We start from the raw sequence: 12,544 nt of genomic DNA on the forward strand, positions 1-12,544 counted from the left end.
GTCAATCAAATACAAAGATTTTAATAAATCTCTGCTTTTTACAAGTGTAAAAGGGAATTGAAGCAAATGTAAACTATCTGTGATTACAAGGCAGCAGAATTTAGTCTCAATAGACTGTTGGAGGAGAAAAAGATTGAAAGATTTGACCAATGTCTCTTCCAGCACACAGCATTGTTTTTACACGACTTTTTCTCACTGTTTTTTTTTTTTTGTGCTAATTGTTGTACTTGTTTATTAAATGGCACAGACTGCTTGTGCTTGGTGATGGAAATGTTCACCTTTAAATTTGATACACAAAAGATGTTTTAAGTTGAATTTTTTTAAATTTCTAGTAAGATTTTTGAGAAAGTTTGCACCAATCCCAGTTTGTCTGCAATGGATATTGAAGTTCTTTAATCCTGACCCTTTTAAATCTCAGAAAATCCCTCAGAGAATCTTGCCTGCTGTTGAGATGGAAAATGAATATAAAGTCTCACAACTGTACAGGAGAGAATCTGCAGTTATCTCAAAGAACAGGGCATTTTGTGATCTCCCAGCACCGTTATGGAATTGAGAATTTATCAGGTCTGCAAATGGACATGTAACACTTCGCTTCTTTATACGCTTGTGCTGTCACTGTTTCGTAATTGTATTCAAAATCATTGAAATGCTTCACACAAGAAATGTGACGGGAAGAAATGGCTGTTCTTGTCCCAGCTTGGAGCTCCTCTCGTTTGAAAGGTTTCAACACACCTGCAAAGTTCTGCCTTCAGAAATACCACATGAATATCATGTAAACACATTCAAGCTTCAGACAGTTATGGGCTTAATAGTTGATGTTCTCTCAGGCGTCTTAGATTTGTGTTTCTGAGAAAATGCATAAAAGAGAAACTGATATGAAATCAGTGTAAGGCAGTGTGTCTGTGCAGGCAGAGTTGAGCCCCCATGGTTCAGTGTAGTGACACGTCATGCCTTCATTTTATTTAGCCTGCAGGTAGTGGGGGTCCTGTTGTGAGCATGTGTTTGTGTTTAGCATTAGGAATGGCTTTAAGATCTTGTCAATGAATGAACCCAGAGGAATGGGGGTTGAAATATGGAAATGCGTTAGTGTAGGCAGCTTAAAAGTATTTTTAAGAAGGTTTCTCATCTTTATTTTACTCCAACTCTGAATTCGTCCTCAGCAAAGTGCTTTTCCTGGTGTTGGTCCCACATCTCCTTTTTCGTTATGCACCTCCAGAAACTTTGTGTGTTCGAGGTTTGTCTCTTTCTGCAAAGAGCAGATGGTTCGAGCATCTGGGAGTTGCAGTCAAGGCACTTTATTCAATTTACATTTTTGCTGTTTAGTTTGACTGGCTTATAAAGAGTGACTTGCAATAAGTGAGCTTAAGGGGTTTGCAGCCTTTCAATGACTCCAGGTCATTACTTCCAAGGGAAACCAAGCAGTATATCTGATGGAGTGATTGTAAACTAACATTTATTTTGCTTCTTCAGACATTTACACATTATTTTTTATTTACCTAATGGTTTGTTTTTAACAGCTGTTTATTGGGAGAAAGCAGCCTGATGTTAATGAGATTTTTGCTGAATTTTCTTTTTCTTTTTGCTGCTAAACTAGTTACACTTTACAGTTTTGTGATCTTTCTCTCTGTGATAACGTTTCAGTTGTCTCTGGTGTTTATCAAAAGTGTTTAGCATTTGACATCTATATTAATTTTCAGTTTATACCACACAATCTCCACCAAAACCTAAGATGAAGGAATCACCCTAAAGCTCCTGTGTAGTTTTTGTTTAAGTTGGTTTATGTTCTAGGACACACATTTTTCATGAAAGGTGAGAAACTGAAGGCATCAGAAGATTTAATTACAACTCCGAGGGCAGAGATTATTGATCCATTATTTCAAATGAGACTGGGGGTACGAGAGCTTTTTTGTGCCGGTGTATTTTTACTTTCCACAATCTTTAACTAGATATGTGTGTTAAATAAAAAGAAAAAAATCGTTTGCCAGATTAACTGAGAAATTAAAAAAGGAGGAAAAAGGGGGGAAAAAATGCGGAACCCTCTGGTGATGAACAATCAAGATATTTTTAGCAGCTAACTCCAAAAGAGCACTGTTTTTATTAAATATACATTTGGTGCAAAAGTATAGCTTCAGCTGCACTGATAAACACACATTTCAAATGACCTTTTTTTACCCGTAAATTTTGAGGGAAATATTTTAGCTTTTTCTCTTTCAATGTTTATTTTTTAGGCATTTTTGGAAAGATGTTAAATAAATTGAATTATTAAAGAATATGAAATGAAATGAAAAGTTATGTTTGAGGAAAGCATGACAATCTAGAAAAATGTCAAGCTGCATAAAGGTTGGGGGTTCACGTCCTTAACAGTGACATTTCTCTACCAGAAGAGGGCGACAGAAAATCTCCATTGATGAATTCATTTGAATTCAATTATCTAAAAAAAAAAACTGAAAACGTTTAGTTTTGAAAAACGTTTAATTTGTTTTGATAAGTAGAAGTTTTTTTTTTTTTAGAGGATTGAAGTTAAATTGTGACTCAGCCTCAAAAATGTACCAAATTGTCTCGTATGAAGTCTACGCTTAAGTTCATGTAAAAATAAATTTTTTATATGTCGCTCCTTTTTTCTTTTTTGATTCGCACAAAATAAATATTTAGAAATTCTATGTTTTCTTTTATAGAAGTCCAATGTTTTACTTTTTTTTATCCATGAAATGGTAAAATGGTTCTGTCTGAAATGGAAGGAAAGGTTTCAAAGCCTCCCATGGTTGCAGAGTGAACTTCTTCAGTTGTTTGTAATTTGGTCACATCCCTGTCACAGAAACCCCATGCGGCCGTCTTCCCCAGAAATGAAAAGTCTGTAATCTCTTAAGCCGATTTAAGGTGTAGCAAAAAGAGAAAGGTGTTTTACTCCTTCTTAGAATAGTGGCGCTACAGGTTGTGAGACACTAATCCTTTTTAAGGCCATAAACTCCTCACCTAGTTAAACTTTTCACAGTGAGCAGTAGCAGAATGTCACAGCTATAGATTTATGGAGTTTGGTTTAATCTAACTGAGTGAAGTGTAATCACTGCTTCTTAGTGGGTTCTTCATCGATTTAAAATATTGTCTTTATGTTTTATGACTCCTGTTTTACAGGAACATTGGCAACCATTTATATATTAACAAGAGTGTGGACGCTTGCATTGGATCAGACAGTTACGTGACCTCGCTAGAGCATGTCCAAGCCCGGCTCACCCTGTCCTACAACCGAAGGGGCAACTTGGCCATTCATCTCATCAGTCCTGCTGGCACTCGCTCCACCCTTCTCCACCCCAGGTGCAAACCCACAACTGCGCAAACACTCACAGGGAGCAAGCTAGTTTCAATCCAACCCCTTTTACTCTCCGGTTTGCTTGGTTTCTTGCAGGCCTCATGATTACTCATCAGAGGGTTTTAATGACTGGGCTTTCATGACCACCCACTCCTGGGACGAGAACCCCACAGGAACGTGGAGGCTGGAGATTGAAAACGTCGTTGGTGCAAGTGACTACGGTAAAGCTTTGAACATGCTCCCTTTTCTGCCCGACTGAAAGCCTTTAAAGACCTTCCTTTGATGTTATTTAACATGTAATCTGTTGAGTCTGCTCTCCAGCTCCAGGGTTCAGTGTAAGGAGATTAGTGATGAAGGGGCTGTTGAAGCCAAAGTGTCTTTAGAGTCAAACCCTCTACAATTGGCAGCCATCAGTGTTTGTATTTCTTACGCTTCGGGCACATGATAAACTGTGCCTTGAACACTCTTTAAGGGTATGTCCCTGCGCTGATGCATTTTCCTGCTTTAAGAAATTAAAGAGTTGAGAAACACTTAAACAGTTTCTTGATTTTATTATGAGACCAATAAATCACTGGTTACTATCCTTTAGGCTTACCTTTCAGTCATTTAGCAGCAGTCTGGATTTGGCCTCTCCACCCACAACATGACATGCAGCCAAGAAAGATCCGGTGAACAAATCTAGATTATTTGCTCACAAATCCCCCTTTGGTTAAGGCCTCATTTATCAAAGCCCAACATCCCAGTGGGTTCCAGCTTTGAATGATTTTCTCAGGAATGTCAAATTGACTCATGATCTTAATGTGACATCATACATAAAACTTTAGCCTCATGTCATGAAAAATTATTTTAGAGTAGGGATGGGGACATTTTCTAAATTATTTTTAAGAAGTGAAACGGTGGATGTTGACTCACAGTTTCTTTAAAAGGATGTTAAAGGTGGTTGATAGGGGAACTACTATAAATCTTTATTTTTCTGTTTCCCTATTAAGGCACTCTGACCCAGTTTGTCCTGGTGCTGTATGGCACTGGCACTCCAACCACCAGCTCTACTCATGATCCACAGTCTACCAATGACAACTGCAAGACCTTGGACTTGAGGCAGATATGCATCGGTAAGACTGCCGTCCCCTTTTATGCAGCTTCCACCTCACATACGTCACAGCAGATCGACCAGAAGCTAAAGCACCTGGTCATTGTGAACACCAACATAAACTCAAAAGTTCTGATTTTTTTTTTAAGTAAAATCTTCCATTTGTTTGCTGTGATTTAACTGCATCTGTAAAACTGCAGGAGTTTACTTCAAGGCACCTCGAAGTAAATTAAGCCGGTCTTGAAGTTTCTTTAGCTTTGCTGCTGCTACCTAATGCAAAACAAATCAGTAGGCAAGGTCTAATGATAGAGGTGAACAGCAATGCAGTGGGAAGTCCTTTTACATCTGGACAAAGACGGTGACAGCAGGACCCCTACAGGCCAGAAGCTGTCCCTACACGCCGACGGTTAACTGCCTGTCATTTTTTTATTATATCATACAGTATATTTAATGGTTATTACATCCACAGTATGCTCACACTAAAGGTCAAAATCTACAGTTTTCTGTTTTTACAGAGTGACAAAGGGCAGTAGTTTTCATCCACCTGTTATTTTTGAAGCTGACATGAAAGCATTGATCAGCACTTGACCAATCACACATGGAAGGCAACAACAACTTGAAATCTAATCAAATTTTAACAAATTTCCTTAAAGAAAGTAGATAAGTAGCAATCTTGGAAACAGTAGTATTATTTAAAATCTGCAGTCTGAGCCTTGGGAGTCTGGGTTAGAGCGCTTGATCCCTGGTTTCAGTTTAACAGGAATCAAATGATGAAAGGAAAAGCAGCTGCTGATGGTTTGTCTCCATCTGTGTTTCAGAGTGCAATCCAGGGTTCTACCTCTATCAGCAGGGCTGTGTCAAAGAATGTCCAGCAGGCTTTGCGATGGGCTCCCAGCCTCTCAACTACACTCTGGAAAACTTCATCAAACCTGTTTCCGTCCCAGCCTGCCTGCCCTGCACGCCGCCCTGCCTCACCTGCAGCAGCCTCAACCCTCAGGTCTGCCTGTCCTGCCCCCCTCACAACTCCTTAGAGCCCGTCACTGGTACCTGCCTGCACCTCAGCCACTCGATGCGCGAGTCTCCCGGCAGCTTCACAGTCGGACAGGGGACCCCGACGTCGCAGCTCAGCCAGATCTCGGGGCTGCCCATCACGATCGCTGTGTTCAGCTGCATGGCCATAATCGGCACCTTTGCTGGCATCTTCCTCTTGCTGCAGCTGCGGTCGGGCGCTCTCATTAAGCTGCCGTCTCTTGAAGCTGGGGGTGGTTTTGGAGGCAAATTCAGCTTAGGAGGGAATAGGGTAGTGTCTTACCGCGGCATCCCGACAGTGTGGGGGGATGAAGGGTTGAACACTGACTCTGACAACGAAGAGTTTGATGTCCAAAATGAGAGAACTGCCTTTATCAGAACACAAAGTGCTCTTTAATGCCTCCCTTCGTCCCTCCCTCTCTCCTGCTTTTGAAAATCCTCTCACCCTCATTTGTCTGATGATTCAGGGCTTTGGAATCTGTCCTCTTTTTGTAACTTTTTGTTTTTTTTTAAATCTTTTTTCCCCCCTATTATATCAGATCTTCTCTGTGTCCCATTTGGGGATCTGCTCCTCAACCTTGCTACGGAAAACCTAATGGGAAGCCGCTGTCTGCCAGAGATAGGGATGGCTTGAGCTTTGCTTTGTTCACACTAGGGTGCATTTCTATTTACATTAAGTGGCTATTTACTTCCCTTTGCCCCAAGTCACTCATGTCTGCATAGAGTCCATTTTCCTGCCAGATTCAGTTTCTTTTGTCAGTAAGCAAATTATTTCTTTTTTCTACTTTAACCCTCCTTCCATTAGTCTCTGTGCAGTAGCCAGATGAGATTGTTGAATGTGAGCATTTGGAGTGTGAGCATTTTTGTGTACATATCAGAATAAATGCCATCGCTTGAAGAAAAAAATACTCGGGCGTCAAGTCCCAACGACCATTGAAATATCTAGAGCCCTCTACAGCAGAGCTAAGGTTTAGTGTTTTAACCCAAAGTTCTTTCAAAATAAAATTTGTAATGAGCTTATGCAGTTCAACAGAAAGTATTTCTTCTCAATTTATAAATGAATAACCAGGGAATCTGCATTCCGCATGGAAAACCATGATGTAACTCTCATCAGGTTTTTTTAAAAGAAATGAAAGATCCACAAATTAAAAGTCTACAGATGGACGACTTCATCCCCAGTCAAAACTAGGATCTGGCCGTCTGTCTTTTTTCATTTTATAACAGGACAGTATTTAAACTCAGTCTTGTTTTAAAAGTGGGGACAGTACATTTTCTGTCATGCACGCAGTCTGCTCGGGCACATTAAACTCAAAGCTCCCCTCTTCATGTTGGAATTCACCTTTAATCCAACAAACCTTTAGTTTCATCGAGGTCTAAATTCTCATGTGCGTATTACTTCTGAACCAACACAGGAAAATGTATCTGAAAGTGAACGACAAAGGACTGAACGATCACACTCGCATACACATTTCTTGGTCAACCCCGAGGCATAAGCCTTCCAGGGATGTTTAATGTCAGCGTCTGATGTTCTCACATCCTGAGGTTGAGACGGGAAGCAGCTAAGATTCAGGCGTGTGTGTGTTTTAAATGAGCTGTGACTGATTTCTTGACAGAATGGACGTGGTAACGTTACATGTAGGCTCTCTTTCTGTCACAGCACATCAGCATTAGAAACCTGCCTTGTGTCTTAATGAGTCAGACACAGGTTGTGTGTATTGGTTTGTTAGTTTGCTTGTTTATTTTTCCTTCTGTGTGAAGGTTTTTTATCCCAGGCTCTGCTCCTGTCAGATCTCCAGCGTAGTTAAAAGATCCCATGTTGAGGCTTCCCAGCTCTCAATGCCTCCTCACTTACCCTCCAGCTGAATCTCCAGATAATCTCCTCAGCACACTTGGCAATTAAACCCCAAATGACACTGCTGCAAATTCTTCTAAAAGATTTTGATCACATGTGCAGGGAATAGATTGTTCTCTCTCTTCCTCTGCTAGTTATCATCTAAAATATTCTTCCACTGCTGCCACTTTTCTTTCACGGATTTCTTTTCTTCTTCTGAGATTTTCCTTTTAATTTTGAGCACAAAAACGGCGGAGCTTGCTGAGAGAGGTTGTCATGGTGATGACGCGCATAGAAGACTGCAGCTGCTCATCCTTTTATCTACCTCTCTTACAGCAAGTTTTCACTCATCGTAGGGGAAATGTTAAATGATTATCGAGGTCAAGCTGTGTTTGGGGTTAAATAGCTCCTTGGGAAATTTTGGAGAATCAACCCGCTGCAGTTCAGAAAGCTGCTGTGTGAGTTCTGTTCCCCAAATCTCTGAAATGTGCGATCTACTAGGAGCAGCATTAATATGAGGTCACAGCTGGCTTTCAAAACCAGCTAGTGGGTGAAAGACTCGTCCATAGACCTTTCAGCAAATAATAATCAATCATTCTAGTTGCTAAGATTACATATAATTGTTAGATGCTTATGCTCTAAATCTGGAGCTTAAGGCTGCTTCATTGAGTTGAGGCTTTCTTGCTCTTTGTGTTTTTGTCAGAGACAATCAATTTCCTTGTCTTCAGAGCAAAAAGGTGCAGAGGAGCACAAAAAAATAGAATTTAGCTGGTAATTGAGCTGCTTTTGTGAAAGACGGCTGCGAAGGCTTTATCCGTAAATATGCATTAAATGGAATAGTCAATTGCAACCTATTCTGCATGTAAAGAAAAGGCAAAGTGTAATACAGTAAAACTGATTCATGACTGTCAAAGCAGTACCTTCATTAATCCCTCCTCAGAGGAAGGGAAACCCATTCTTGTAGATGCAGTTGAAGCGGTGAGCCGCAGAAACCGACGGCAGGTGAAGCAGCATTTCCTGCAATAGAAAGCGATTCCTGTATGAGGATTTGGAGGAGATGCCCTCAAGAGCAACAACTTTATTGCAATCATCGTCTGCTGGAGGAGTTTGCTCACGCTCATTAGTGCCCATTTCCATTGAAATGTTGATTGGTCTCAATTTGAAGAGTTTTAATTTAACTCCAGTCTCAAAACTTAAGCTACAAAATCTTACAGACTTCATAGCTAAGTGCGGTTGGTGTAAACAAAAGATAATGAGCTAATGCAGCAACAAACTCGCCCCAAATGTATTTTCTTCTGAAGAGAAGCAAACATGTCAACATCAAGCACATCATCCTTTACTGTTTCTGGCTCCACGTATGCTCCCATAAATGAGTTCTTGACGTTTTCACTGCAAGGTTAATAAATGAACTTCTTTGCATTCACTTTAAATTAAATCCTGAATGTAGACTTTATTAAGTAGCTTGTGCTTCCAAAGCTGCACAAACCTTTAGCTCCATCCTTACACTACGAGCACCTGATAGAGTCCACACACAAAGAAGAAAAAAGTGCTCTAATTGTGCCAGAAAGCAGCTCGCCTGTCAAAGGTCTGCTTTTTCTCCAAGTTTCTGAGCAGGGGACGCTGTGATGTGGAGCTCAATATGACTCCTGTTTCCAACGCCATCTGAAGTGATGAACTTGAAGCTGGATGTAGTTGATTGCAGCAATATCTTTGGCATAACCAAAGACAATCATTTTAATGCTGTCTGTTTAGTGATGGAGGATGTTGCTTTCAGGTCGCCTCAGTCCATCGTTTCCCTTTGCTCGTCTTCAAAGTGTTCCATTGAAACCTATGTCATTTCTGCCTTTTTTTGAGTGTCTGCTGTGTGGGAGTGGGGGGAGTAGAATGTATCACCGTTACCTTAAGGGCTGAATCAGATCTGTGTGCATCTGGGTGTGCACATGCTTGCTAAAGTAGAAATGAAACACTTTGAGATGGAGGGCCTGTCAGCCCAGCAGGTTCAGTCAGCTCTGGTGATCTCTTCTGGCCTCTTGGTGAGGCTCCTGACCTGTGGCTGCACAAAGTACCTTACAGATTTGTGAACTATGATTAATGTACAAAAATGAATATCTTAAATGGGACATAACTCTAAAATAAGGCCTATTTTTGTACTATATGAATGGTGCAGTGTAATTTTCTTGTAATTTAAATATTTTCTCTTGTTTTTCCTTTTTATTTAATTGATGTCAATTATAGATTCTACTAAAAAAATAAAGATCTATGCAAATTTAAAAGTGTTTGTATTCATTTGTGTGAAAAACAGTCATGCCAAGATTTAATAAAGTGACAAATTCTGAAAGGTTGTTGTCCTTCTGTACTTTGCAACACCGCAGTGCAAGAAAATGATCAAAAAAACCACAGTATGGTAACTTGAACATTTCCACGGTTCAAAGTGGGTAGACTTTTGTTCAGATGCTTTGCAGCCCACGCAAGACATTCAAAAGAGTCCAAAAAAATAAGTGAAAACTACAAACTAATTTAGTTTTCTGTTCTTTACCTTTCACCCCCATTAAAATATACTCTATGGTGTTAATTTTGCTAAACGTTTTGGCCAGATTCTACGTCTTTGATCTCAGCCCATCTACCTTTACCAGTGTTGAGGTGAGATGACTGTCATCATCTGTACTTTGTCATTTTGGGGTCTACAAAGCCTTTTATGGACTCAGAGCTACAGTTTCCTGTGCAGTCTACAGCATTTGCTTTTTTCTGTCTTCACTATAAGCCTTAAAAAGGTGTTCAGTTCCACATACACAACTGAAGCACTGCTATTAGGTTTTCTAGTCTCCTTTGGCTGTTGATCATATTTTTCCATGTGGCTTACCTACAGTACCACTTTAGATTTATACAGTCATTTCAGTCTGAGCCCAAATAAAAGTCTAAATGCTGTGGATCTGTTGAATCAAGCCTTTGTATTATCTACAGCTTAGTCTCTGGTTCCTTAGTTTCTTCCTTTTCATTGGCTCTTAGCTCCAGACCTGTTGCCATCATCCCTTTCTTCAGTTTTGTTAATGTAAGCTCAGTGCACAAAGTGTAATCTGTGTTTTGCATTTCAAATGACCGAATATCTTTGCATCCATCTCCCTCTGCAGCTAGTTTTTATCTCCTCATCTCGTTGCAGCTTCCGCGTTCCTTCATTCTCTCGTGTGTTCTGTTTATTGGGTTCATTTTCTTCCTTGTCTAAACTGGACGTTAGGACTGGACTGCTTTGACCTCTTTGCTTTTTTGCAGTGCATGATGAGTGCATCCTCACCTTCTGCACATGGATTTTGTTACCTATGGAACATATATGTGCTTTTTGAAACGCACTGTTTGCTAGCATGTCTTTATATGTAAGGCTCATGCAAAAAAAAAAAAGATTTTGAAAAAATTCTAGAAGTGTAAAGATTTCTGGGGGTGTAGGTTTTTTTTACTATTTTTAAGGTGGGTTACTTTAGCTGGTCCTTGTTGCAGTAAATTTGGACTAAAGATCACTAGTATCTGGGGATAGTATTGAATTTTGTCCTTTTTATTTATTTATTTTTTATACATTGTGCAACATTATGTCTTGCATTATCAGCTATCCAAACAGGATCTAAGGTCATCTGTGTGTGGACACCTTCGTACAGCTGGGTTGGTTTGGATGCAAAAACATAAAAACACAAAGCCAAAGCAGAATAGAACCCTCTGTTGGGCAAGATTTGTACAGTTCAGCACACAACTTAATTTGCTCTGTGTACAACTTTTCACTTGTACTGCCTTTTACCATTTTCATCTTGATCTCTTGCTGACATTCGTTGAATTATTTCGCACAGAGGAACAGTTCGTTCAGATGAATGTCATGTTCTGAGTCTGGAAGTTTAGCAGAAACCTAATTAACCACATCAAAGTCTGAAGTTCTGAAAGTGTTGACAGTGTGACAGATTTATTTATAGTAAAATAGTCACAGTAATGGTGCTTGCATTATCCTGCTGTCTTTAAAAGCTGTGCTTTATCTAAAGCACTCTTCTTCATCTCTGCTTGACAAACTGCAAATCCCCTCTCCTAAGTCAACCTTTTCCTTGGTTGACATGGATGACCAGCGGCGTCATGTTCTTGTGGACTTTAGGAGTAGAATAAAGACTCTCTCTGACTTAAAACGTGCAGCTCACCTCTGCTAATAAAGCCCATAAGCCAGGGCTCACAAAAATAACAAACATAGTACATTTAAATTAAAAAGCGCCTTTCAAAACACAAAAAATATAAAACCAAAGCGTAAAAATTCTACATTTGCTCCAAATGAACTAAACCAACAGCTGAATGGAAGATCAGCAAACTTCTTTGGTGCCATTTTACAGAAACTGTCAACACTTAATTTCAAAATCAGTTGATGAGGAAGTCTCTGACTTCATCAAAAGCGCCCAGTTGTCACAGAAACTGAAATTCCAAGTTCTGCAACTACAAACGGAAACTTCACTGAGAGCATTTACACGTGAAAAATCCCAAACGACCAGGATCGGTGGAGCTCCCGGCACATCCCAGGGAAGAATGTCTTTGCTTAAGTCAATCTGGCGTTTCTCCACAGCAGCAACCTCTCAACTGTTGTTGGCAACATGATTAAAACTCAAGAAAAACATAGGATGAAGCCCTTCTTGTGGTCTCTCAATTCCCCCTTCAAACACTCAGGAGAAGACAGTTTAACCTCCTTGCACTAATGTCACCATTTGCCAGTTGATTCACAGTAATTATCATCACAGCTCAAATGGAACTAGAGATCTATACAAAAAGAAAGGTCTAGAAGAAAAAAAGCTGATACTGATGCAACTGTGCAGAAGCCACGACACGCACGTGTGGACTAAAAATACACAATACACAGATGCGTCATCAGCATCATCGGCTCACTCAGACGCCACTTTAACAGAGACTTTCACCCTGGAAGGAAACGCTTTTTTTTTTAATGTGTTCACCTTTGGAAAAAATACTAGAAGCTTTAATTGGACCAAAAAACACACACACACACATACACACACACACACACACGCATGAAACATATTTTTAGTTTAAAAGATTTTCCCACTTACCATTATACTCACAGCACCAACAAGAACACATACCACCTACCATCAAAACCTTACAACATGGGCTCTGATTGTCAGAGGAGAAAACAAAGAGAGAGAAATGAGCAAAAACGCCTTTCACACATGCAAATACCTGAACTGGGATTTTGTTGAGATGGCTCAAAAGTTTAAGATGTTGGGTCCCATTAGTAGAGTCTTTGGAATGACTTTGCCTG

The 12,544-nt window shown here is 40.0% G+C and overlaps 1 protein-coding gene across 3 annotated transcripts in view; it reads left to right on the top strand.

Moving 5' to 3' along the window:
* LOC100049240 (furin-1) overlaps positions 1-9,595 on the top strand; it is a 60,946-nt gene extending 51,351 nt beyond the window's left edge. For all 3 annotated transcript variants that reach the window (XM_004067205.4, XM_004067206.4, XM_020714503.2), the window contains exons 13-16: positions 3,133-3,312; positions 3,404-3,528; positions 4,297-4,419; positions 5,216-9,595. In XM_004067205.4, coding sequence (XP_004067253.1) covers positions 3,133-3,312; positions 3,404-3,528; positions 4,297-4,419; positions 5,216-5,823 — 1,036 coding nt within the window. In that variant the 3' untranslated portion in view covers positions 5,824-9,595. The remainder of the gene's footprint in view (positions 1-3,132; positions 3,313-3,403; positions 3,529-4,296; positions 4,420-5,215) is intronic.
* The last annotated feature ends 2,949 nt before the right edge of the window (positions 9,596-12,544 follow it).

The sequence above is a fragment of the Oryzias latipes genome, chromosome 3 (assembly GCF_002234675.1).
Source record: "Oryzias latipes chromosome 3, ASM223467v1".
Classification (NCBI taxonomy): Eukaryota; Metazoa; Chordata; class Actinopteri; order Beloniformes; family Adrianichthyidae; genus Oryzias; species Oryzias latipes.